Source organism: Protopterus annectens, chromosome 7.part0 (genome assembly GCF_019279795.1).
Source record: "Protopterus annectens isolate FY-2018-M chromosome 7.part0, PAN1.0, whole genome shotgun sequence".
Classification (NCBI taxonomy): domain Eukaryota; kingdom Metazoa; phylum Chordata; order Ceratodontiformes; family Protopteridae; genus Protopterus; species Protopterus annectens.
The window spans coordinates 804,016,561-804,042,978 of record NC_056739.1 but is presented as its reverse complement, the minus strand read 5'-3'; the positions used below and the strand labels follow the sequence as shown (position 1 = coordinate 804,042,978).

General features: G+C 38.3%; 1 protein-coding gene across 1 annotated transcript in view; it reads left to right on the top strand.

Moving 5' to 3' along the window:
- NYAP1 (neuronal tyrosine phosphorylated phosphoinositide-3-kinase adaptor 1) overlaps positions 1 to 26,418 on the top strand; it is a 240,708-nt gene that overhangs the window by 175,635 nt on the left and 38,655 nt on the right. Inside the window, exon 5 of the mRNA XM_044077340.1 lies at positions 14,983 to 15,083. Within this exon, the coding sequence (XP_043933275.1) occupies positions 14,983 to 15,083 (101 nt within the window). The remainder of the gene's footprint in view (positions 1 to 14,982; positions 15,084 to 26,418) is intronic.

The window sequence follows — 26,418 nt, the reverse complement described above, 5'->3', positions numbered from 1 at the left end:
GACAAGTTCTAACTGCACACTCCTGCCACTGGGATGCAGGGGAACCTTCTCCAAAAAAGAAGGCCTGGATTAGTGCTCAAGTTATACAAACAAAGCTAGATTCAGCAGGCCTGGATCTAGAATATGCTACAGCAAACAAGGCGCACCAATTTCAGTAAGAAACAGTTCAAATATGCAGGCACTATAAGCCTTTAACCAGAAATTCCCAGCTCAGAAGGGCAGAGACCAGCCTCTCCTTCCTACAAGAGTGCAGACCACGAACCTTTTTAATGTAAAATAACTGGTCTGAAGCCCAAGTGCTTAAACCAGAATTAATACACTTTTAGAATAACAGACACTGAGCCCTCAATCAGCAGTTCCCAACTTAGAAGGATATAAGCTACCTGTCCTGCCACAACATTGCAGACCACAAACCTTCTTAATGTAAAACAACTGGTCTGAAGCCCACGTGCTTAAACCAAAAGGCTTAGAATGATAGCTACACTTTAATCAGGTTACTACCAAGCAGTAATAATTACAATTGAATACTTTTAAGAAGGCCTGGATTAGTGCTCAAGTTATGCAAACAAAGCTAGATTCTGCAGGCCTGGATCTAGTCTATGCTACAGCAAACAAGGCGCACTAATTTCAGTAAGAAACAGTTCATCATCCAAGAATGACAGGGCTGTCCTCCACTCGGCTGGGACAAAGCCGGTAATCACACTTTGGTTGAATAGGGTGCCTAATGGTGCTGCAAGTTCATGCCCGAGTTCATGTAGGATGCAGCCTGGGATGTTATCAGGTCCCATGGAGCCTGTATGTTTTGCCTTTGAGAGGGCAGTGATGACCTGTTCCCTAGAGATAAGGGGTGGGGGCAGGTACTGAGGATGTCCTAATTTACTGATGGGGGGGCAGGGGAGAGAAGTTTTGTCTGAATCTGTCAGCCAGTAGATAGGCTATATTTACAGCATTTGTGTATGTGGTGTCCTTGACCACCAGTTCTGAACAGATCTGGGTGCTTCCTTTGAGATTGCAGACACATGTGAAGAAGGCCTTATGACTGTCTCTAGTAGATGTGGCCAATTTGGACTCAACGTTGGCTTTAGAGGACTTCACAAGTGCTCTTATTTTCTTGTTCAGGCTGAGAGGTTGCTTCCAATTGGGCACCTGCTTCTTCTTGGCCCTGGACAGCAATTTTTTCCTTTTGTTATATAGTTTATTTATTGCAGATGTCCACCATACAGGTTTACTCTTCCTTGCGGAGGATGAGTTTGTCCTGTCTGGTATTTGTGATTCCATGCATCTTTTGATGTAGATTTGGACATTGGTGCCAGTTCCTACAGTGGGAGAGAGGGCTGTGAAGCTGTTTATACCATCCCTCAGGAGGTTGTAATCAGCTTTGGAGAAGTTTTTTTGTTTGACCCTTGCCAGAGGGAGGTAAGAGGAGATGGTGACTTCGAAAGTGACCGCTTTATGGTTGGATCTTACCAGGGAGATGATACCATAGGGGTGCTGCAGTGGTTACTCATGCTGGTTAATACCAAGTCCAAAATATTGTCATCTCTTGTGGGAGTATCGACTAGCTGTTCCAAGGCATTTGCATTGATAAAATTGAGGAATCTCTGGGCATTTGTATTCTGGCATGAGTAGTTTTTCCAATCTATGGTTGGGTAATTAAAGGCTCCCAGGATCAGGGTAAAAGGTTGAATCTTGATAGATTTGAAGAGGTCCAGATAGATGGAGTGGCCATCTTGAGTCACATTTGGGGGTCTGTAGCTAGCTATTATTTGAATAGGGGTCTTGTCAACAGTTAACTGCACCTGGAGTGTCTCCTGTACATTATACTGTTTGACCAGCCTGGAGGTGTGTGTGTGTGTGTGTGTGTGTGTGTGTGTGTGTGTGTGTGTGTGTGTGTGTGTGTGTGTGTGTGTGTGTAATATACATTGAAACTCCACCTCCTTTGGGTTTGCTGCCCACATTTTGGGGTCTGAATTTATGATAGAATCCCCACCTTTGAACAAGGTTTCTGTAACTGCACAAATGTCAGCATATTCTAGGGTTCAGAATGCTTGTAATGAGTGCAGTTTCATGTTTAGACTCCAGGCATTTAGCAGCATGACCTTTAATTTGTGTTTTGTTAAAATTTCTATGTTAGTAGTATCAAACTCATGACTTTTCCAAAAAAAAATGGTTCTATGGGGGAGGCAAGGGCCTTTGCCAAAAGCCTGAAGCCCAAGTGAGACAGATGTAGGCCATCTCTAGCAAAGCACTGTGGTCTGTCAATCATATCTTCCCAGGCTGTCATGCACTGGATCCTCCTGGAATGACACCAGAAACTAAGCCAATTGTTAAAGTCAATCATGTTTTTGTTTGTACTGAGACATCATTCTGGGTGACGGTAGAATGCTGCTTAAGGGCTAGGGACATACCTGCCTGGGATACACATTCAGCAAGCTCAATCATGTCTCTCGTCATATAGCCCAGTGAGGTATGTCTCAAGTCGTTCACACCAACATGGACTATGACAGAGTCATAACAGTACCTGTTGTTGAAAGACTTGAGTGCGTGTGTGATATGATGGATTCTGGCACCTGACAAACAACTAACCATGACTTTCTCCTTATCCAGCCAGTGAGAGGCACATCTGTGTGTCTCACAATGTAGTCTCCTATGACTAATATGCTGGGCTTATGGTTAGGCTTTAGTGGTTGCGAGACACTGGTGTGTGGAATATGCATGGTATGTGTGTCTTAAAAGACTAAGTTATGTGCCCCTGAGAATAATTTATTTAAATTAAAATGGCACCAACTACAAAGTCTTCATTTAGTAGCCTGCGTCCAACATAGAGTAGTCCCTAGAGGACTACGCGTCTTGAAAATGCCTTCACAAGGTAGTAGTTATTTGGGACTGTTGATTGAATGGCAGAAAGTGAATTTAGGCTGTAGTTCTAAGTATATGAGTCTTCTTGTAAGCTTCTCGTAGAGAGAAGCAGAATGACTTTCCACTGTTTTATTGCAACAGTAAAGAGAACTATATCAGCAGCTTCAGGCTGACCTACTTGACAAGTATTTATCTGGTGTACTGGATGCTGCGTTAATGTATGACAGAAAACTAATTAGAATTAAACTGAAGAAGCTAACATGGGACCACTCTGATTTTGAGAATGGTAATGTGTTTACATCGCTCAGAATGTTTTTTTTTTCACCAATCGGGTGGCAGATACAGACGGGCCCTGGTCTGTTGAGAGAACAGCAGCCGATTTTACCAGTAGCACCACAGCTCCTCTGACTACACCTCCTAGCAAGCTAATCAGTGAACCATTGGGGGCATTGTGTTCTAAAGAGCTAGGTGTTAGGAGGAAGATGGTCACCGTGGAAGTGCAAGTACACATCTTATATATCTAATGACAGTAGAAAGGATGGCAATGTGGTTGTTTCTTCTTTTTCTCAGCCAAAATTGAATTTTCCTCTACCTATCAAGGGCAAAGGAATACCCGTGGAGAGACAACGTTCAAGAAGTCGCTCCAGAGTGAAGAGGAAATCGGAAGGAGACCTTGTCGGGATGCCGAGTATAAAAAAGGCCTTGAAAATTGACAGAGTACTTTAGTTTGGAACTTATCTTATATGTTCACTCCTGCAGACTGTGAACTCTTAACAAAAGGTTTGTCTTTCATTCCAACCCAAAATGCTGACTTAGCTGATGTCATCATTAGTTTGAAGACTTTCACTAGGAACTCGATGTTGAGATTGAATCATAAAAATAGTATTGATGTTAATAGCAGCTTTAACTGTTTTTAAAAAACTAATTTATATGTTGTAGTCCTAAATCCATTAATAGCTGCTTTTCAAAAGTTATGTGTAGATGAGTTTTACAAGATAGATGTTAGCAAGTCTAGATTTCATAAGCATTATAATTTAACAGAGGAGAAATTCATTTCTTTACGAAAATTACAGAGTATCACAGGCATTGTTATAAGACTGGCCTATAAGGGCGGACCCATTGTGGCATTAGATAGAAATTGGTATATTGCAGAAATGAAAGTAATGTTGGCTGATACCAGCTTCTGTGGTAAGATAACTAAAAATCATGTGGATTTTATGATAGGAACTGTTCAACATATTTTGAAGAGTCTGTTAACTCAGAAAGTTATTGATAAGTCTTTGATTATTTGATAGTTGACAAAACACTGATACCAGTTATTGAGGGTCTACCTAAGTTACATAAGAATCCTGTTCATCCCTCTTTACGTCCGATAGTGTCAGGAAGAAATTGGTGCACTGAGCTCGTCTCCATTTACACTGAAAAGATTTTGAGACCTCTTTTGGATTTAAATGGTTATATTTTGAAAGATACCTGACATTTTTTAACTGATCTGTTTTTAAATACTCATGGACATGCATCTAATACTAGAATTCTCTTGGTTACTTTTGACGTAAAAATCTTTATTTACAGTAATTCCTAATGATGTTGGCATTAGCAGTGTTAAGAGATTATTTACTGGAGAAGGCTGGTTTTATTTCCCATAGAACGGACATGTATTGTACATTTTTTAGATGTCTTTTGGAAAATAATGTTTTGTCTTCTTGTGCCAATAGCTACGCCAATGTTGTGGCTGTTTGGGAATGTGAACATGTTATATGTGGACCTTTTAGTGAGTCCATTATTTTTTTTATTGAAGATTTGTGGATGACATTTTCCTTTTATAGGGTAGCTATATGCCTTTGAGGAATATATTAATTTGAGCACCTCATATCTTCATTTTTCTCCTACATTTTTGGATAAGAGCATTGATTTCTTTGATGTTAGAGTTATGGTAGATAATTATTGTATTATATCAACAAAGTTGTATAGGAAACCTTGTCACTGTAACCATCTTTTATTTCCGGATAGTATGCATGCACCACATATTTTTAAGAATGTGGTTAAAAATCAGGTTTTTAGAACATCAAGACCCAATGTAGTGGATAAGGATTTTTTTTGGCCAAACAAATGATTTGGTTAGGGTTTTTGTTGACAGGGGATACAGTGAACATGAAGTATGTCATGTTATCAAAGAAGTCACACAATTGAGTGGCAGTAAAGCTAAACCATATTTTCAGAAGTTTTTGTGACGAATACTGAAGCCAATGCAGAGGAAATTATTTAAAAAAAAAAGGAAAGTTAAAAATGCCAATACATTATTCTAGTGATGTCAATTATTTTATACATGTTATTAGAATGTTTTGGCCTTTTCTTACCACTGACAATGAGATTAAAGAATTGATTGATGACTAACCAAAATTTTTGTTTAAAACTATGAAGTCCTTAAAAAAAAGACAATTATGTTATCCTAAGAGAAACATTGTTTCCAGTAGGTTGAATTACACTAAACCTTGTGGTGGCTGTGCCATATGTAAGTATATAGATAGTACAGAGACTTTTATACATCCATATCAGTGTAAGAAGTATGTCTTTAATGTTGGTGCTACTTGTGACTCGATGCATGTTGTATATTTAGCATACTATCTGTCATATCATAAATTCTATATTGGTAAAATAGACAGGGCTTTAAAAGAAAGAATTAAAGAACATCTATATCACATTAGTAATTTTAATATGTCTAATGCCTTAGCTAACTATATTAGAGAGACTACAGGTGATCATAGATTCAAGTTTATGGTCAATGGGAGAATATATGATAGTATTCGTGAAGGGGATGTGAGAAATATAACTGAACGACTTGAAGCCAAATGCATTGTTAGATTGAGAAGTGACTTTGGTCATGGTCTCAATGACAAAGTCCCAATTAAACCTATGCTCAAGGCCAAACCGCTTTTTAGATAAAAAATTGTGATGTGTGTGTGTGTATATATATATATATATATATATATATATATATATATATATATATATATATATATATATATATATATATAAAATATATATATTTTATGTTTTATACATACGTATATATGAGTCCCCTTCAGTAGATCGAACGTTTACAAGTTCGAACCACATATGGCCGAGACCATATGTTCGAACTTGTAAAAGTTCGATCGGACTGAATGGAGATCTTTGTACAGTGCAGAAAGGGAAGATTTCTCATTTTCGCAATGTAGTGTGATCTTGGAGTTGGTATATTTAAGAAAGGGGGTGTGGTGGGGTGCATGGGGGCTAGATGTTTCGTTTTGTGTTTTGTTGTTTTATTTATTTTTACTTCAGTGTTCGAACTTTTACGAGTTCGAACATATAGTTTCGGCCATATGTGGTTCGAACTTGTAAAAGTTCGATCTACTGAAGTAGATCCATATATATATATATATATATATATATATATATATATATATATATGTTTATTATATTGTTTGACACCTTTAAGCGATTGGTCATTTCTTAATTAAAGTCAGTATTTAATGTTGATTAAATTGAGTGTTTTATCACATCTGAAGAAGCAGTTTTAACTATGAAAGCGCTTATGTGTTGTTTTACAATAAATAGAGTATATCTGGATCCTTTCATCGTATCTGCATCCATGTGTTTTTTTTTAACTATTTGCTTCATTTTGTTTTGTGGACTTAGCTACTGGCAGTTGTTGGTGGCATTTTTCTACATTATATGCAGAGTAGTGTTTCTGAGGAGGAAGGCCGAAATTGCACAGTTTATGTAATACTGGATTGTTGATAATTCTATAAACAGATATATGTGACGTATAATGTTTGTAACTGGGAATTTGTTAATGTTGTTTGCTTTCTTTTATCTAAATATATGTTTGCCTGTATTTAAAGTTATAATTCAATAAAGGTGCTTAAAAATATATAAACGTCAAAATAAATACATCTAAAATATTTCTATGCCCCCACCTCCAAGCTATTATAATCAATTCAGGGGTCACCACTGCCATATGAGGAGAGGGGACATATCCTCTGCCACAGCAACCAACAACCTCTGGTATACATGCAAATCAAGTCCAGTAGCTTAGAAACCATTTATTTTGTACATATACAGCCAACAGCAAGTTTTGGCTGACTTGTAGTCTGTCATATCAAGTCCAGTAATTCTGCTCATGATGCTTATTATTCAGCTACTTGGTGAACTATAAAAATTGTGAATATCTGCATAATTTTATATATATATATATATATATATATATATATATATATATATATATATATAATGAACACATAATATATCTTCACTGTACTAGCACAGCTCAAGCATAACTGACTGTTTTGTTGCCCATTGCATAAGATTTATGCTAATAACTTCTAAGAGTGCTGGTGTCATTGTTATGTAAATATTAATTTAAATATGAAGATAATCCATATTTTCAAACTGTATAAACTAAAATGTTGCTAGTATTTTTTTTTTTGTAATTCATGTATAAAAAACATGAATGGAAGTTGACTGTGAAATGCATTCTTTTGGTTGCCAGTAGAGGGCAGCAGCAGAAAATGGTAAAGCCACATCACTATGATGTGGTGGTGAGGAGCATGGGGAACATTTTTTTCTTTCAGTATCACTGTAAATAAAGATCATAGAAAGATCATAGACCAAGTAACACTTGGCAAAGTAAGGAATGAAGGTCCCAAATTTTATAAAGCATTTTAGCTGCACATTGCCCAGTGATTGTCTCCATCAGCATTTATGTGCAGAAGCTGGATAACCATATAAGCAATAATAGATGCATAAAGGTATATTGTGTGTTGATTCTGCAGAAACAAATGCAGGTGTTACTGAGGTAAGTGTATTAAAGATATGTATTGTATGAAAGCACAACAAAAGAGGCACGTAATTGCAATGAGATATGTTGATTTATGTGGACAAACCTTTCTTCACAGGAGGAGTTGGTCAATTTCTCACCATGAAGGATGGATAGTGAAAAAGCTGCCAACATGCATAAGAAACTTAATGAGTGGCATTCGTAGCATTGCTGGGAGACAGGGTGTTTAGGTTAGAGGTAAATTAAAGTCCAGGTTAGAACAGTAATGTGGAATCAGTAAGCCAGTTATTGCTGGTCCACAGTACTTACAGAGTTATATGTGTGATGTCTCTTACAATAGATGATGATGTATGTGTGCCTTCATAAAATTTGTCCTAGAACACACTGTGTTTTATGTCCCTTAAAACAGGTGATGTAGTGCTGATGCCTTCTTAAAATGTGTTCTAGAACAGACTATGTCTGATGTTTCTTAAAGCAGATGATATATAGTATATGTGCCTTCAGTACATGTCCTAGAAGAGACTATGTCACATCTCTCTTAAAACAGATGGGTACCTTCAGTATGTGTCCTAGAACAGACTAATGTTCTTTAAAACAGAGTATCTAGTATGTGCCTTCATTAAATGTGAACTAAAACAGACTGTGTTCTATGTCCTTCAAAACAGATGATGTAATGTGTGTCTTCATTGCATACGTAGTATAAATACCACCTTGTGTCTCCTCTGTAAAGAGACTACTAGTGAGATTAACCTGGTCAAGAACGAAGAGATAAAAAGATAGATAAATATGTTCTAGAAGAGACTACATTTGTTGTTTCTTAAAATATGTGTTGCAATATGTACATTCATTATGTGTCCTACAACAGACTCTGAGGTCCATTAAAACAGAAGATGATATAGTGTGCACCTTCATTGCATGTCTTACAACAGACTATGTTTAATGTTCCTTAAAACAGATGGCGTAGTGTGTGCCTTCATTATATGCATCATAGAACAGACTATGTTTGACGTTTGTTAAAACAGAGGATTTTTTTGCTTCCGTTACATTTATCCTACAATAGAATATGTATGATGTCCCTTAAAAGATATGATGTGGTGTACCTACCTTCATTACATGTGTTCTAAAACAAGTATGTTTGATGTCCCTTATATATTTATTTATTATTTTATTTTACATTTGTTTATCAGGATAGTCTGACTGGATGCATGTCCATGTTCAGCAGAAGGAAAGCTCCAAAAAGATATTCAACAAACTGTTACATTTTTACAGTTTAAAACACAAAATAAAACACAAATAAAAGGATTTTTACACAGATGTAAACAAACACAAAAACAGATACACAAACAAATTATTACATTTTTACAGAGATGGAAAATTCTAGACAGTGTTTTTAAGAATGATGGGGTATCCCTTAAAAGATCTGATACAGTGTATGTACCTTCATTACATGCAGGGGCGGCCCGTGCTATTGGACTGCCGGACTACAGCCCCTTCAACTGTAAAATAAAGAAAAAGTAATAAAATAAAAAGAAAATGAAAAGATAAAAAAATTTTAAAAATCGCGGACTTTCGCGCATGCGCACTAGTCCGGACTGCTGTTGAGACAGTCTGGAGCATGCGCAGAGTGTCTCAGCAGCAGTCCTGACTGGGAAACATGAAGAACGGAGTTCCCAGAAGTCTATGCAGTTTTAAACTGCATAGACTGTCTTGGAACTCGCTGGGAAAACACATTGGGGTCGGACTGCAACTTCAGCAGTCTAAGTTTGCTGCAGTCTCGTCGGGGGAAGATCTCGCAATGGGCAGGGGTCTCATCGGGGGAAGATCTCACGACGGGCAGGGTCTGTATTTGCCCAGGATTTCGTAGCTTAGGGATTTGGATTTATGGTGGTTTGCGGACAGGGATTTGGAGTGGTTTGCTACAAGGTCTACTACAGGTAAGTGTGTGGACAGGGATTTGGATGTATGGTTTGCTACAAGGTGGGTAGGTGTGTGTGTATGTGTGTGTGCGTGTGTGTGCATGTGTGTGTGTGTGTGTGTGTGTGTGAGAAAATGCCCCAGGTGCAATATACTGGTGGTTAGACCCATGGTGATGTGGTAAGGAATACCTCAGGCTTGAACCCTGTACTTTGTATGCAGGTGTTAAAGACCTGAATTCCCTACCCACCACCATTTGTAAAAAAATTGCAGATTTTTGCCTCATATTTGATCTGATCTGTTCCTCATAATATCTGTGGTTTGTAAATATTGCAATGCTTGATATTTGATGGTGCAGTGGTAGCATTGTTGTCTCACAGCTGCAGGTTCTCAGGTTTGATTCTTGGCTGGGGTGCCTTCTTTGTGGGGGTCTGTATCTTCTACCTGTTTTTGTGTGGGTTTGCTTTTGTGTCCTCCCATGTTACAAAGACATGTCTGCATTATTTCTTCCTGGGCCTCTGCTGAAAATTGTTTTTTGTTCCAAGTCAGACTGTCCTGATTAACAAATGTTAAATAAAATTGACAGGCATTTGAATTTCAGACTTCAGGTTTCTGAATTTTTAATTCCTTACATATTTGATGGTGCAGTCATGCAGTGGCAGTACTGTTGCCTCACAGCTATAGGTTTTCTGGTTTGATTCTTGGCTGGGGTGCCGTCTGTGTGGAATCTGCAGCTTATCCCTGTGTTTGTGTGGATTTTCTCTGGTGTCCTGCCATTTTACAAAGACATGTGTCTACAGTATTTCTCCCTGGGCCCCTGCTGAAAATTGTTTTTGTTCCGTCAGAAGTAAAATTGACAGGCATTTGAATTTCAGACTTCATATTCTTCAGAAAATACATAATAAAACAACTTTTTATTCTAGCAATAAATATATAGTAATACAACCTTTTATTATAGCAATTTTCTAAGTTTATAAGATGACTATTTGAAATTTGTCCTTATTTTTGGGACTGCATTACCCTGTTGTTGGCTTTGCCCAGGTTTTTGTGCTAAGATTGATAGCTATGGCAAGAACTGAATTCACTGAATATGTTTGAGGGCTGTATTCCCTCATTACTGGGTTTGTCCAGGTGTTTTGTGCTAAGAGGTTGACAGCTATGGTGAGAACTGAATTCATTAAATGATAGCCATTTAAGTTTCAGTCTTCCTCTCTTTCACAAAGCAGCTGACTTGGCGTAGTGGTATTTTGCTCTGACTGTTTTGCACAGGGACCTTGGCAGTAAAATGTATGGTGGTAACACAGCATTTTTCTTTCACAAAGCAGGTAATTTGGCATAGTGGTATGTTGTTCTGACTCTTTTGCACAGGGACCTTGGCAGTAAAATGTATGGTGGTAACACAGCATTTTATTCTAGCAGCTTTCCAAGATTATACAAGCAATGTTTAATGTGTCCCTGTTTTTGCCCTTTTGACCCACCTCAATAAATTTGGCTTTTTCTAGATTTCTTGTGCTGCGAAGTTGAGATGCAGTTGAGTATTGAGTAGATTTTACAAGGAGCTGAGAGCTGCAGGGGAAGAGAAGTTTAGTGATTATTATGCTAAGTCAGCTCACATTGCTAATAGCACAACTGGTTGTGTACTTGCTTTTTATGCAGAAGGTTGTTGGTTCTACTCCCATAACGGGTGAATGCTGCCGTACTGAAATTTAAGATACTAACTATGCGCCTGTTATCAGTTTGCCATCCATTTCCTATTGCAATATTACTAGTTTATTTTTAATGTAATTTAGGCAATTTATTCCTCAGGGGCATCAGACACTTTATTTTTTCGATGAAACCAGCAGCAACCTCTTCATTACAGATTTATTTAACATGGAATTATTTAGATTACTTTTTTACTACTTCAGAGATTGTGCATATTTACTGATAATGGTGGACTGTAGAATTGTGCATATTTACTGATAATAGTGGACTGCAGAAGTTTGAGTAGACTTTTATGATGGAAATCTTCTGAATTGGGCAGTTTTGTCATTGGTGCATGCGTTTTGTTTCATTGTTTACTGGAAAAATGTTCAAAGCAATAGGAAGGTGAATCAAAGAGCACATGTATGTTTCATATGCAAGGGGCCTATGATTTGAAAACAGCCTAGAATTAATCTTTATCTGCCACGGGTAAAATGTATTTTCTTTGAATGTGGGTTTCAATGTTGTTTCAATTAATGTGAATTTCAATGGCAGAGACGTTTTAATGCCAAGTTTGTTTCGCAGATGTCTTAGTGTTTGTGCTGTAAAATGCAAAATAAAACTTTCAAATGAAGTTCAAATCATCATAGAAGTAAATCAGTATGTACATTAGTCTTTATGGTAAATGGAGTGAAATAGCCAAGTAATGGTTCATTGGAATGGCTGCAGGGGGAGGCTCCATTCGACCATGGTTTTGTGAGGGGGAAGGGCGGCAAACTTAGGCAGTCCCAGTTGAACCATACCTCCCAACTGTCCAGATTTTCAAAGAAAGAATAGATTTTTTGCTTCTTATTTTTGGTTTGTTCCTCATAAAATTTGTGGTTTTCTGGCAAATCATTTAGGAATTAAGTCACTAAATAATGACACACTGAGTTTCAGACTTCATAACCTTCAGAAAAATGCATGCTAAAGTAAGACCTGTTCTATCAACTGTCTCAGTTTATACAAGAGCAATTTTTAGTACTGTTTATATGTTCCCCCAATATATTTGGCCTTGTCCAGATTTATTGCATTAACAGGTTGAGAGGTACATGCAAATAAATTGCTTTATAGAATTAGGCATAGCCAAACCTCTCAACTGTCCCTGATTTTGGCTCAAAATGTTGCTCTTCCCCTAATGATCCCTCCGCAAAATAGCAATTTTGGAAGAAAACATGGAGGGTTTATAATTAAGAAATAACTGTAATAATCAGTTAGATCACTTTTATTTCAGAAATGCATGCAGATTCTTTCATTTTGTCAGCTGCTCAAGTTGGCAATACTAATATTAAAGTGTCCCTTCTTTGACAGGTTCCCAGCTGTATTGTGTTGCTATTTTATATTTTTACATCACATTTTTGGTCCATTTTTCATAAAATTGTGTTTTTCTGGCAAATTAGTGACAAATCATTAAAGACTGAAGTTAGAAAATAATGACAGACATTTAAGTTTCAGATTTCATACCATTCAGAAAATTCATACTAATGCAAGACCTCTATTATCTTTCTAAGTTTATAAGAGCAATATTTTAAAAATTGTCCTTATTTTTGGGCCTTTGTCCCATTTCTTTGTATGGCTTTGTCCAGATTTCTTGCTCTGAGGTTGAGAGGTATGACAAATGTGTCAGGGCCATCACAAGTCAGCCAGAGACATTTCAAACTGTGACATACTTGTTGCACCCCACTCCCCCATGTAGTGACTCTGGATGTGTCGAAGCAAGGCAAGGAGTAGTTATGCAGTGTAAATGTGCAGAGTATCCCCCAATCCAAGGTAGACACAAGTACTAGAGTGGCTTTTCATCTGTCCTTGATTTTTACAGAATGGCCTGGTTTCTGTCATATTTTTTGTACTGTTGATTTATGCTTATTACTCAAAGTACCTGTTGCTCTGTGTTTAAGTAGCAATACTTTAATGACCATCAGGTAAGTTTGGCTGAGATTGCAAGATGCAAGTAAGCTTTAGTAAGCATACTGTTAAAGAATTGCCAACATTGAAAGCCTTTCTGTTGCCATGTAGAGAATACTTAACTAGATAATGTATAAGCCTTGGGTACTGAAATGCATATACCAGTATATGTAATAAAGGACAGGATTACATTATTTTAAGAGTCTCATTACACTTAAATACTTCCAGTCATCTCTGCAGGCTTTACCCGTAAACAGAATGCCAATCGTGTGGTCCATAACCTGTACAGTAATCCTTTTAAGCAATGTATCTTGAGCTTATTTCTTGTTTGCTTTTCATTTTTTACTTTGATCATGTTTTCCCCATGAAACAAGTAGATGTCAGGCAGCAGGTCTTTTTTTGGATAAGGAACATTTTACAAGTGGGGGCATCAGAGATTTCTACTTTCAGCATGTTACTTGGTACTTTAATAAAGCTGAATATAAATTATAATTAGAACTGCAGTGCAAGAAGTGGTTTGAGTTGAGTGCTGCTTGTTTTTCTTATACTTGATTTTGACTGGCATTCCATTAATGTATTTAAAAAAAAGTAATTCATTTTTTCATGCCTCACAACCTTTTTTGTTTCCATCTAGATATTAAGCTGTCATGCAGTCAATGCATTGAAATATTTTTATTCTTCTACACTTCATTTTGTCTTGATTGGACTCTCATAATGACAGTTTGGCACCCAGGGCAGTATATTTAGTTTTTGTGGTTTTGAGCATATCTCCTCCCCTTTCTAGTTGTCCACACCCCTTCCCAATAACCCCACCCATTCAGCTGTCTCCTGCAGCCCCCCTTTGATTTGAAGTCACCAGCCACCACTGATTACATGTGTTCTAGAATGGACTAGGAAGTAAGTGCTGTACAGCAGCAATGGGCTATACTGAATAAGGACTTTAGTCATCAGAGGTTCAGCTGTAGAGAAAATGGTCTAAGTGGCCATCAGATATTATCAGTCTTTGGGACAGTATGTAGAATGTGGCTTTTATTTGATGCCCCTTAAAAGATATGATGCAGTGTGCGTACCTTCATTACATGTGTACTAGAACAGATTATGTTTGACGTCACTTAAAAGAGATGATGCAGTACATGTACCTTCATTACATGTGCTCGAGAATGGACTAGGAAGTAAGTGCTATACAGGAGCAATGGCCTGTACTGAATAAGGACTTTAGTCATCAGAGGGTCAGCTGCAGAGAAGAAGGTCTAAATGATCATCAGATATTATCAGTCTTTGGAAAAGTATGTGGAATGTGGCTTTTATTTGTGAAGAACATGTCATGCAGATGTCAATACATGTATAGCAAGGGTAATGATGGCTATCCTTTCGTTCAGCATCAATTTGCACATTAAAAATGAACTCTTCATGCGTCTAACTTTGTTAAGGGGATCTGAATCCCAGACTTGTTAGTTCTAACTGTAGCAGTACATACTTTTTATTCACCACTCAGTGTACTAGGTCATTGGGAGGAGGGTCGGTCACAGATGATTTCATCACTGGTTATTTATAATGCCATGATGTAAAAAGTGACCTCTTATAAATGCAACCACCTCAGTGGGTCAGGGATAAAAAAAAGAAAATATTGCTATACTCCAAGAATTATGTATGATTCAAATGTGATTTGTCTCTTTAAAATGCATGTACGTGAATGGGTAATAAAGAAATTGAGCCATGTCAGAAATTCTTTGGTAATGATTACATTTCATCATTTGTTCTAGAATTTGGTGGAGCTTATCGCTTGGGCCGTTCTGCATCCACATCTGGAGTTAGGCACCCAGCAGTCCAAATACAGAGACAATGCAACCACCGCGAGAGTCAGGTATTATGTCTACATAGAAGAGAAAGAGAGAGAGAGGCTGTATGAGTTTGTAAAAGTGTACATGTTGCATATGTACAGTGCAATTACCATGCCAACCATAAAACTGAAGATATAATCAAAATGATTGAAATGTGCCCCTTTAAAGAGTGAATATGTATCTGGAAAGATATGACTGATTAAGTGCTTTAGGATTTTTGTTGACATAGAAGATAGTGAAGTCTACAGCAGAAAGATAAACCAGAAATAGCTTAATGTTTTGTCTGACTCTCTTTTTCTCTGTCAATGAGAAGGAAGTGGTACAAATGTGGAAATGTGAAGTATGTCAGTGTGACAGACCACAGCTTTTGGATAACAAGGTGACAAGATATGGTTACAACACCGAAACAGAATTGTTTCTTGTTTAATTTTCTAAGTGTCTAAGCATTGCATGTGGGATTAGTTCTGATCTGATAGTGCATAATGACTTCAGTATCCAGCTATTCCATATAAAGGGTCTCTGAATTGAGAACAATGTGTTTAGCACTATCTGGCATTTAGAACAAGGGACTAAAGCAGTGAATTAATAACAATGTCATCATATAGTCCTGGGTGTAAATCTGTCGGCCTCCACTTAAATATGTTTCTATAAGCAAGACATTTAAACAGTGGTTCTAGGTTATCCTGTTAGCAAGGCATTTGTACCTTGTAGGTTTGCAGGGCTAACAAACAAGCAAATACAATGCAAAAGACCCCTCCTAACATTCAAGCAAACCTAAAATGTTAATTAATTTATACTGTTATTTGCTTTTGTGTATCCTTTGTTGGGAGAAGCACAGTCCTAGTTAAAAGATGACAGAGTAAAGTTCCACAGAAGAGGCAGGAGCTTTAGCCTGCAGCATCCAGGTGTGGGGATGCTAAAGACAGGGAGAAGAACAGGCATGATGTGAGGACCAATCAGAGAGCCGTGGGAGGAGGTGGGAGGATGGGATGTAGAATCCGTAGAAGGCGAATTAGAGAGCTGTGGGTGGGAGGATGGGCTGTAGAATCTGTAGGAGGTGAATCAGTGAGTTGTGGGTGGGGGGATGGAAGGATGGGCTGTAGAATCTGTAGGAGGCTGACATTTTTGGAGGAATGAAATCTGGAGGTATGAGGAAAATGGAGGAAGAAAAGTGACACGTGGTGGATAGGTGGTGAGGACTAGAGAACAGGAAGCTACTGATGGGTATAAACCACTGGAAGGCTATGACTGGTAGTGGGGTAGTGTTTTTTGGGGGGGAGAGTGTGGAAGTAAAGCCATTCTGCAAGTGTTAGGGTATTAGTAAATGCAATAAAGTGATGTGTTAGGATACTGTGCATGCTAGATTGTGGGTAACAAGAATGATACATCCAAAGATGAAAACAAAGAGCTGAGATTGTAATTTTTACCAGAAGTGAAAAAGGAGGGAGAGTTTGGGGTTTTGATTGTAGGATCACTATGTCAAGAAGTAGATGGGGATACTTAAGCAGAAGGTGGGTGTGTTATAGCTTTAAGAATTTAAAGCAAAACATTTAGTGGTGGGAGAAGGTGAGGAAGTAGAGTGTGATGGTTATTTGGAGTCTTTCATTTCATTTTATTTTATTTATTTATTTTTTGCTGGTAAATTCTGTTGATGGGGAACTGCGATAAGGTGAGAGATGAAAGGCTTGGGTGGGATAGATACAAAGGTGACCTTAACTGAAACAGTTCCAATGCAGCATTTTATTTATTTATTTTACATTTGTTTACTGGGAAAGTCCAAGTGAGCATGGATCCCATTTTCAGTGGAGGCCCAAGGAGAAAAGCTTCACAAAGATTAGTACAGCAAATAAAGTAAATACAATACACATGTTAGTAAAATACAGTACAGAGTCAAAAAGTTAATAAGGTACAATTTCAAGGCCAAGAAAGGAGCAAAAAGTAAATATACTATAAGGAGCGCAGTGTGTTACAATAAACAATGCAGTTAAAAGGACATTTTGTTCAGTCTTTTGGTTACATTCATCAGTAGCGAGTACAGTAAACACACATTGATTAAGAGTATAGAAAGGAGTTGTTGCAAGCTTTCATAGAAGGTTAAACTATGATATGATCTAATTAAGTGAAGCTACCCAAAGTCAGAACAATTACATAACCATGAACTATGTAAATGGGACCAGAGACGTTTTTTGAAATAATTTTTGTTTTCAGTGGTCCTAATATCTACGGGGACATTATTCCATGCTTTTGCAACAGAAATGGAAAACAAGGAGTCCCCAGAGCTATTGTTGCTTTTGCCTTTATCAGCCATTGCTTTATTGGTGTATCTTAAAAGGCATTTGTTAGAGTAGATATTGAGTAGACCATGAAGAGCAGGAAGTCTGTCGAGATAATATAGAATTTGGTGGGCTATTGTAAGCTGGTTATATGTGAACAGTTTTGGTAATTATAGCCAGGATAGTTGCTTGATTGCTATGCAATGATGTGTCCTGAAGGGTTAGTCACTAGCAAACCTAGTTATTTTATTGTAGTAGGTGGTTAGTTTGTTAAAGTCTGCTTTGTTTAGGTTGATGAGTATGGGTGGGGGGGCATAGATGAGTGTGGATAGTGTATTTATTTATTTACATTTGTTTACTGGGAACTTCCAACTGGACACAGGTCCTTTTTCAGTGGAGGCCTGGGAAGAAAAGCTCCAAAGATAGATAGATAGTAGGTGGGTTCTTGTGATGGTGGCTTTACTGTCTTTGGTGAAGTACTTTTTGCATCTATATAGCGTTCTGAGTTTTTTATGGACTTTCTTTATTGTGTGTGCAATGTTCATATCGAATTTCATGTTGTGATCTATGGTAACCCCTAGAAGTTTGGTGTGTTGGACAGGTGTGATAGGGGTGTTATTAGCTGAGAATATTGTTAATGGTGGTATGGGGTCTAAGACTCTAGTGGGAAAGAATATCTTTAGCTGTGTTGTACTGGTGTTAAGTATTAGTTGAGAGTTAGCTAACCAGGTTTCAACAGCAGTAAAGGACTCGTGTCAATTCCTGTTGTTGAGGGAGTGATGGGGCGGAGCAGATTAGAGTGGAGTCATCTGCGTACTGGACTAGAGTGGTATGGTGGGTAGCACTGTAGCATTGGTTGGTGAATATGTTAAAAAGAAGAGGTCCAAGAATGGATCCTTGGGAGACCCCTAGCGTAACAGGTAGGAGGGGAAATAAGGAGTTTTGCCATTTTACTGCTTGTTGGCAGTTGGTTAGATAGTTTTGAAACCACACTTGTGTGGAGTGACTGAGATTAAGATCAGAGAGAGCAGAAAGGAGTTTGGGATGGGAGACAGTATTGAAGGCCTTAGAGACATCTAGGAATACAGTGGATACTAGGTTACCATTGTTTTGATGTTGGTTTACTGTATTGGTAAAGCTAATAAGGGCTGTGGTAGTACTGTGATTGGGGTGGAATCCGTGCTGGATGTTGGTTAGCAGTTTATTAATGAGGAGATAGAGCATTATTTGGGAATGTATACATTTTTTTTAGGATTTTAGATAAGGGGATAGAATGGCAATTGGACTGTAATTAGATAGTTCCACGGAGTTACCTCCTTTGTGGAGTGGTATTATATATGAAATTTTCCACAGAGAAGGAATGCATTTTTCTGATAAAGAGCAGTTAATCAGCATGGAGACTGGGTAAGAGATGGCTTTGGCTGCGATCTTTAGATATCCTGAAGGTAATTTTTCAGTGGCCAGGGTTGTGGGTTTAAACCTATTTAGGTATTTACAGTGGATATAAAAAGTGTACACACCCCTGTTAAAATGCCTGTTTTTTGTGATATAAAAAATGAGACCACAGTAAATCATTTCAAAACTTTCCCCCCCTTTAATGTGACCTATAACCTGTACAATTCAATTGAAAAATAAACAAATCCTTTAGGGGAAAACATAAAAAAATAAAAAAATGTACAATACACTGGTTGCACAAGTGTGCACACCCTTAAACTAATACTTTGTTGAAGCACCTTTTGATTTAATTACAGCATTCAGTCTTCTTGGGTAGGAGTCTATCAGCATGGCACATCTTGATTTGCCAATATTTGCCCACTCTTCCATGCAAAAACGCTCCAAATCTATCAGATTGTGAGGGCATCTCTTGTGCACAGCCCTCTTCAGGTCACCCACAGATTTTCTATTGAATTTAGGTCTGGGCTCTGGCTGGAGCATCCCAAAACTTAAATTTTCTTCTGATGAAGCCATTCTTTTGTTGATTTGATGTATGCTTGGGGTCACTGTCTTGTTGAAAGGTAAAATTTTTCTTAATCTTCAGCCTTCTAGCAGACACCTGAAGGTTGTGGGCGAAAAGTGACTGGTATTTGGAATTGTTCATAATTCTCTCCACCTTGACTAAAGCCCCAGTTCCAGCTGAAGAAAAGCAGCCCCAAAGCATGATGCTGCCACCACCATGCTTCACTGTGGGGATGGTGTTCTTTTGGTGATGCAAAGTGTTGTTTTTGCTCCAAACATACCTTTTGGAATTGTGGCCAAAAAGTTCCACATTGGTCTCATCAGACCATAACACTTTTTCCCACATGCTTTTGGAAGACTTGACGTATTGTTTTGCAAATTTTAGCTGGGCCTGGATGTTTTCTGTGGAAGAAAAGGCTTCCGCCTTGCAACCCTACCCCATAGTCCAGACATATGGAGAATACATGAAATTGTTGTGACATGTAGTACACAAACAGTACTTGCCAGAAATTCCTGCAGCTCCTTCAATGTTGCTGTAGGTCTCTTGGCAGCTTCCCTGAACAATTTTTATCTTGTCTTTTCATCAATTTTGGAGGGACGTCCATTTTTTTGCAACGTCACTGTTGTCCCACATTTTCTCCACTTTTTGATTAGTGTCTTCACTGTGTTCCATGGTATATCCAATGCTGTGGAAATGTTTTTGTACCCTTCTCCTGACTGATACCTTTCAACAATGAGATCCCTTTGATGCTTTGTAAGCTCTCTGTGAACCATGGCTCGGGGTTTATACGAGAGTTGGATGACTTATGTGACAGGTTCAAAGATCGGGGCTATAATGCCATTGATGTTGAGAGAGGTATAGAAGGTATTGCTGCTTTGAGGAGGGAAGTTGCAGTCCCGTATTTTTCTGCAGAGTATGAAAGGTTGAACAATGGGGCAGTGACTAATCCTACAGCGACTGGGAGAAATTGCATTGATGGATGTATGGATGGGTCAACATCCAGGTCCGTGGCATTCCCCCTGTTTTATACTAAGGATGTGGGCCAGATCAAGGATATTGTAAAGGCACATTGGGATATTTTAATGGTTGACCCTGAGGTCAAAGAAGCAGTGGGTGTAGCCCCAAGGTTCATCTATAAAAACAAGATGAATCTGAAGAGACTTTTGTGTTACCCTAAGAAAGTGTTAGATGTAGAAACTTCAACTGCATGTGGTACTATGCCATGTGGCCATTTCAGTTTCTGTGGATTCATAGATTCCATTCCCATTTTTGTTCATTCTTCTGACTCATCTAGGCATGTTTTCCATGTGGCAGGGGACTGCATGTCTGCTGATGTGGTTTACCTTGCCTCATGTGAAGCATGTTAGATGTTTTATGTTGGGAAGATGAATAGGAGGCTTAGGGACAGGATCCGAGAACATTTATATCATATTAGGATCAAATCCAAGGTCAATGCACTATCCAAGCACATTATTGATAATGATGATTCTCATGCCTTTAGGTTTAAAATAATAGAGGGGGGTAGCCCCAATTTTAGAGTTGAGGATATTAGAACATACACAGAGGAAAGGGAGACCATCTGGATTATAAGGCTGAGGTCTGATCAGCCCCCGGGACTTAATGGAAAGGTCTCGATTAAACCATTCCTGAAATCAAGGAAGTTGAAAGCCTGAAACAGGGTGGTTGGACTGAGGAATGATGACACTTCCTGGTTCTTGAATAAGTATACATTAGTTCACATGATTTTAAGAAGGATGTAATGTATGCCTATGATATGTGTAGTGTAGTTTTATTAAGAATGTTATGTTTTCATAAATGTTTTTTATAGATGTTTCTCATACATATTTTTGTATAGGTTATTGATATTTGAGATTATTATATGGTTTTAGAAAGATTTTTTAGAGAATCTATATGATGATTTGCATTTATGAACGCTAGCACTTTAAGGGAGTAGTGGTTTCCCGCCAAGGAAGCTATTTAAACTTGGGTGGTTTTATTATTGTTGTAGGTCTGAAGAAGCCTAGTGGTGAAAGCGCTAACCTGTGTGTGATATTTTTATGCATTAAAATAACCTATGGAGATTTTTACAACTTCTTTGGCTTTTATTTAGCAAATGGCGTTTTGAGTACATTGAATGAACACAGCTTTGCTCTACCTAGCGTCGCTCCAACTATTATTGATTTACTTTAAAGTATTAGTTTAAGCATGTGCACACTTATGCAACCAGCATATTGTACGTTTTTTTTTTTTTTATATATATATTTTTCCTCTAACAAATTTGTTTGTTTTTCAATTGAATTGTACAGGTTATAGGTCACATTAAAGGTGGGAAACGTTTTGAAATGATTTATTGTGGTCTCACTTTTTTATATCACAAAACCAGGCATTTTAACAGGGATGTGTACACTTTTTATATCCACTGTATATATTGTACTAGTTGAAGAGGCTGTAAGGAGAAGAGGTTTTGGTCTACTAGTACAGAAGACAAGTTTGGATGTGAAGTGGGAGAGCTGTTATTAGTGAGTACTGGGATGGATTTAGTGAAGTGTTCGTCGAATTGGGTGGCAATATTATTGGTGGTGGTGTCAATGTTAAGGGGTGGAGTACTGGTCTTTCCTGGTTGTAGGATTTTATTAATACCAGCCCATAATTTTTGTGGGTTATTTTTATGTTTGGTTTGAATGCCTATATAGTGGCTACTTTTGTCTGTCCTGATTTGTTTTTTGGCTTTGTTCCTTAGTTTCTGGTATGTCTGTCTATTAGTTTGAATTTTATATTGACGCCATGAGTCCCATGCTTTATCTATTTGTTTTAGTCATAGACTGGTATCTCTGATCAGCCAGGAGGCATAGTTGGATTTAGTTCTAACAGTTCTGATAGGGGCAAGATGATTTAGAATGTTTAGGAAACTGTAACTGAAGTAGTCTACAGCACTTTCAAGGGGGAGAGATGAGAACGGTCTCCAGTTGCATTGATTAAGTGCAGATATGAAGTCATAAATTTTGAAATTCTTTGTGTACTGGATTTGTTGGAGGGTGGAGAATTTTAATGGATTCACTTGGTGTCTAATTATAAAGGTGGGAAGGTGGTCTCTGAGGGTGTCTGGAAGGGAGCCTGAGAGGTAGGATTGAAGATGGTCTTTTAGTAAGGATCCAGTCTAGGATGGACTCCTTTTTTTGATGCTTTATCTACCCATGTTGTATTTTGATTAGTTGAGTAAAACTGTGTAGGTTAATGTGGTTAGTGGGGTAGAGCGAGTTACAGGAGGACCAGTCGATATTAACATCGCCTAGTATGATTGTTTCTTGGGGAAATTTTTGGGATGTCCAGTCTAAAATGGATTTTACTGTGTTAATGGTATTGCCAGGGGGTATATAAGTACCATTTATATGTAAGTGTTTTTTTGAGTTGATTTTCAGCATAGTAAACATGGTTTCTGCATTATTGAACTTGGGTTGTTCATTGGCTAATAATTCAATGGTCAGGTTGTTTTTGAAGAGGAGAGCAATCCCTCCACCTTTTTTGGATATTCTGTCTTGTCTAAGAACATTGTAACCAGTTGGAACACTGTCATATTTATTGTTTAATGGTTTTAGCCAGGTCTCTGTGAGAAGGACTATGTCGAGGGAGTAGAGGGCCAGGGTAGTGTGTAGCTCTGGGATTTTGTTCACTATGCTCCTTATGTTTATGTTGAGTATAAGAAGATCTGTTGATTTCCTGAGGGAGGTTAGAATGTTATTTGTTTTTTAGTGGGGAGGGGGTTGTTATTCTTTTTAGGGCCAGGGTTTGAGTGCACATCTCCACTAAGTATGATTTGGGATGCTATTTGGATTATAGTTTTGAGACATTTGATTACAGACTTGTTATATTTTGAGGAAATGTGGTTGTTTAGTTGGCATGGGGTTACTTTAAATGTAGCTAGGTCAAGATTTGAGATGTAGACAGAAGGAGATAGTACTGAAAAGGCTGGTTTGTCTTGTGCATGGATAGGGCAGGTAGGGGATTTAGTCTGAAATTTTGAGTTGCTAGTGCAGTGGTAGGAGGCTAAGTGTGAGGTGATGGTGATGCTTATTATTAATGTAAAGGTTAAAGGCCACATTTTGCTTGGACAAAGTGTTGCTGTATTGTTGTGAAGTTTTAGTAGATATCTTTACAGGAGTGAGTAGGGATTTAGGTGTGGCTATAGTTTATGTAAGTTGTGGTTAGAGTGAGGGGATTAGGTAGGGGGTATTAGCCTGAAGAGATTTACTATTTGGGTAGTATGAGTGAGGTGACTTGGAGTGAAGGTAGATGGTGATGTGGATTGAAGAAAGTGAGAAAAGGAGTGGCTATATAGAAATGAGGTTGGTGTGAGACAGAGGCTTAGGGAAGTAGCTAGTTAGGTATAAAGGTCAGGAGCCAGGGGGGTAGGTGGGAATGGGAGTAGGGTAGGGGAGAGGAGTGAACCCGAGTGTAGCAAAGGGTGAATGGAGTGGGAAGAGCCAAATTCCAGGTATGTGCAAGTAAAAACAATAAATTCCTCTGAGCTACTGGCTTCTTAGTAGTAAATTTGTTTGTCCATTAAGCTATAATACTTGTTATTGTAGATATTAGTGAAACTGCCTTGGTATGGGCAACTGTGAGCCTAAATCAAATTTATATAGTAAGAGGGCTACGGTTAAATAGAACAATGGAAAAAGTGAAACAAAATGTATTTAAGTTAGGAAGGGAGTCTATATTGAAGATATAAAATTCAAAACATGTCTGGTGACCAAATTACTATAGGGACTAGAGGAAAAACTATAATCCAGTACCATGTGCAAGCTACTGTAACAATATTGGAGGAGGAAGAAATAGAGTAAAAAAAACCCTGCTGCTGGCTCAGGTGTTTGTGTTTAGCAAGTTAAGGATTATCATAAAGTACAGCTTTCAAAATAACCTTTATGTGCTGAAACATGCACATAATTGTGTTTGGTTCTTCAGGGCAGCATAAAATCCCGCTATCTTTTAGGTTTCACATAGTTGGATTTTTGTGCAATAAAAGGAGCTGTAGCAGTGTCGTGAATGCTGGGAATGCACAGCAATTTAGCAAGCAAGTAGACAACTACACTGTGAGGCCAGCAGGGAAGGACTACCTATTTTAAAAATGTGTGGAATAACCCTGTGTAACTGTGCCAAAAAAAAAAAAAACAAACGAGAACCAGGGTAAAGTTCAGTCTGAAGGGGAACAGAAAGAAATAATGTAAAAGGATGGCAGGGAAATAGAATGATGAAACTAAATATGATCATAGGATCATACAAGGTTACTAGGTTATTGACCCAGAGGTCATTTCAAGCCTAGCCATTTCATCCCAATGTAATACCATAGATACTCTAGTCAATACCCAGGATTGTATTTATTAATGACTGCCCATGTCTAGGAGGGTTGTGGGCACTATCCCCGGTAAGAATTTACAGTGCCCTATCTACTCATCCAGGTTCCTTTTGAAAAGTGTTATGGAGGTACTCTGCTTCACATGAAATGGCACACTATTCCAAAGATGCAACAATTGCTGGGAGACAAATCTATCTCTCCAACATGTCTTATTGAAGTCACAGGCCATATTTAGGCCCCTGAAATGGATAGCGCTAGTCCTGTTTGATATACAGATGTGCAGTAAATTCATTAGGATTGGCTCAGAGATTGCCAGGCATAAGTCTTCCGTATGGAGTCTACATAATAATGAGTATAGTGACAGGGACTTTAGTCGGTCTGTGTAAGGCATGTGATGGAGTCCCTTGATCTTCTTAGCTAGAAACCTCTGAGGTCTCTTCAATTGCTGCAGATACTTTGTATGGTACATGCTGAAAGAAGCATTATAATCAATTATGGGCCTGATTAGTGACGAGTATAGAGGGGTTATAACCTCCTTTGCTCTAGATGTAATGCCTTTGCTAATCAAGTGTGCTACATGAAAGCCTTCCTTACTACTAGATACATGGTGGTCAAAATTAAGGTCACAGTCTACTTATGATCCCAGATTTCTTACCACTTCGTAGGTACATAGGGTATTATTAATTTGATAGTGTGAAGGGACATTGTTTTTACTGAAGGGAATGATGATGCATTTCTTTGCATTCAGTTTGAGACTGTGACTAAGACGTCAATTGTTGGTCTGCATAAGACCCTCCTGAAGTATACTGACATAATTTTGGGATTCAGTAATTGCACCCAGTTAGCAGTCATCCTCAAACTTGGTCAGCTACAGTCCCTTAGTTTTGGCTATAACTTCTGAGAAGTATATACTAAATAGTAGGGGGCCCAGCACTGACCCTTGTGACACCCACTGGTAACAGGTCAGCTGGTTGATGTGGAGTCACCCACTTTGATAGTGTGGGACTGGTTGGTGAGCCAGTTGGCAACACATCTTACAACAAAGGGGTTTACCTTCAGTTTGCTAAGTTTATCTGCAATACCTGAGTACGGGGTTGTATCACAGGCCTTTGCCAAATCGAGGTAAGTTGTGTGTACAGATTTGCCTTCGTCAATGGCCCTGGTCACATTTTTGAAGAAATCCACCAGGTTTAACAGGCATGGTCTGCCCTTGTCGAAGTCGAATTGGGTCGGATCCAGGGTTTGGAGTTCGCCTATGTCTTTATTTATGAGGTCCATGGCTTTACAAATGAGGCTATTCAGACTTATAGGTCTGTAATTCCCTGGGTGTGTTGCTAAGCCACCTTTGTGGAGGGCAATAACTGTTGCTGTTCTCCATTCCGCAGGAGCAAAGCCAGTGGTTAGGCTGTGATTGAATACGATACTTAATGGTGATGCTAGTTCATGTTTTATTTTGTGCCTGGGATGCCATCTGATCCCATAGAGGCTGTATTTTTTGCCTTAGACAAAACTTTAATGACCTGCTGTTCAGATATGTAGGGTTGGGGGGAGTTGGGAGCAAGGTTTGTGATGTTTCAAGGGCATAAGGTAGTGAAACTTTCACCAAATCTGTCCACTAGCAGGTTTTCTATCTCTGTGGGATCAGTGTGTATGATACCATTAGTCACTTGTTCGTCACATGCGTGTGGCCTACCTTTTAAGCTGTGTACATAGCTGTAAAAGGCCTTATGATTATCCTTGGCTGTGATTGCTAGGTTTTTTCTCAAAGTTACCCT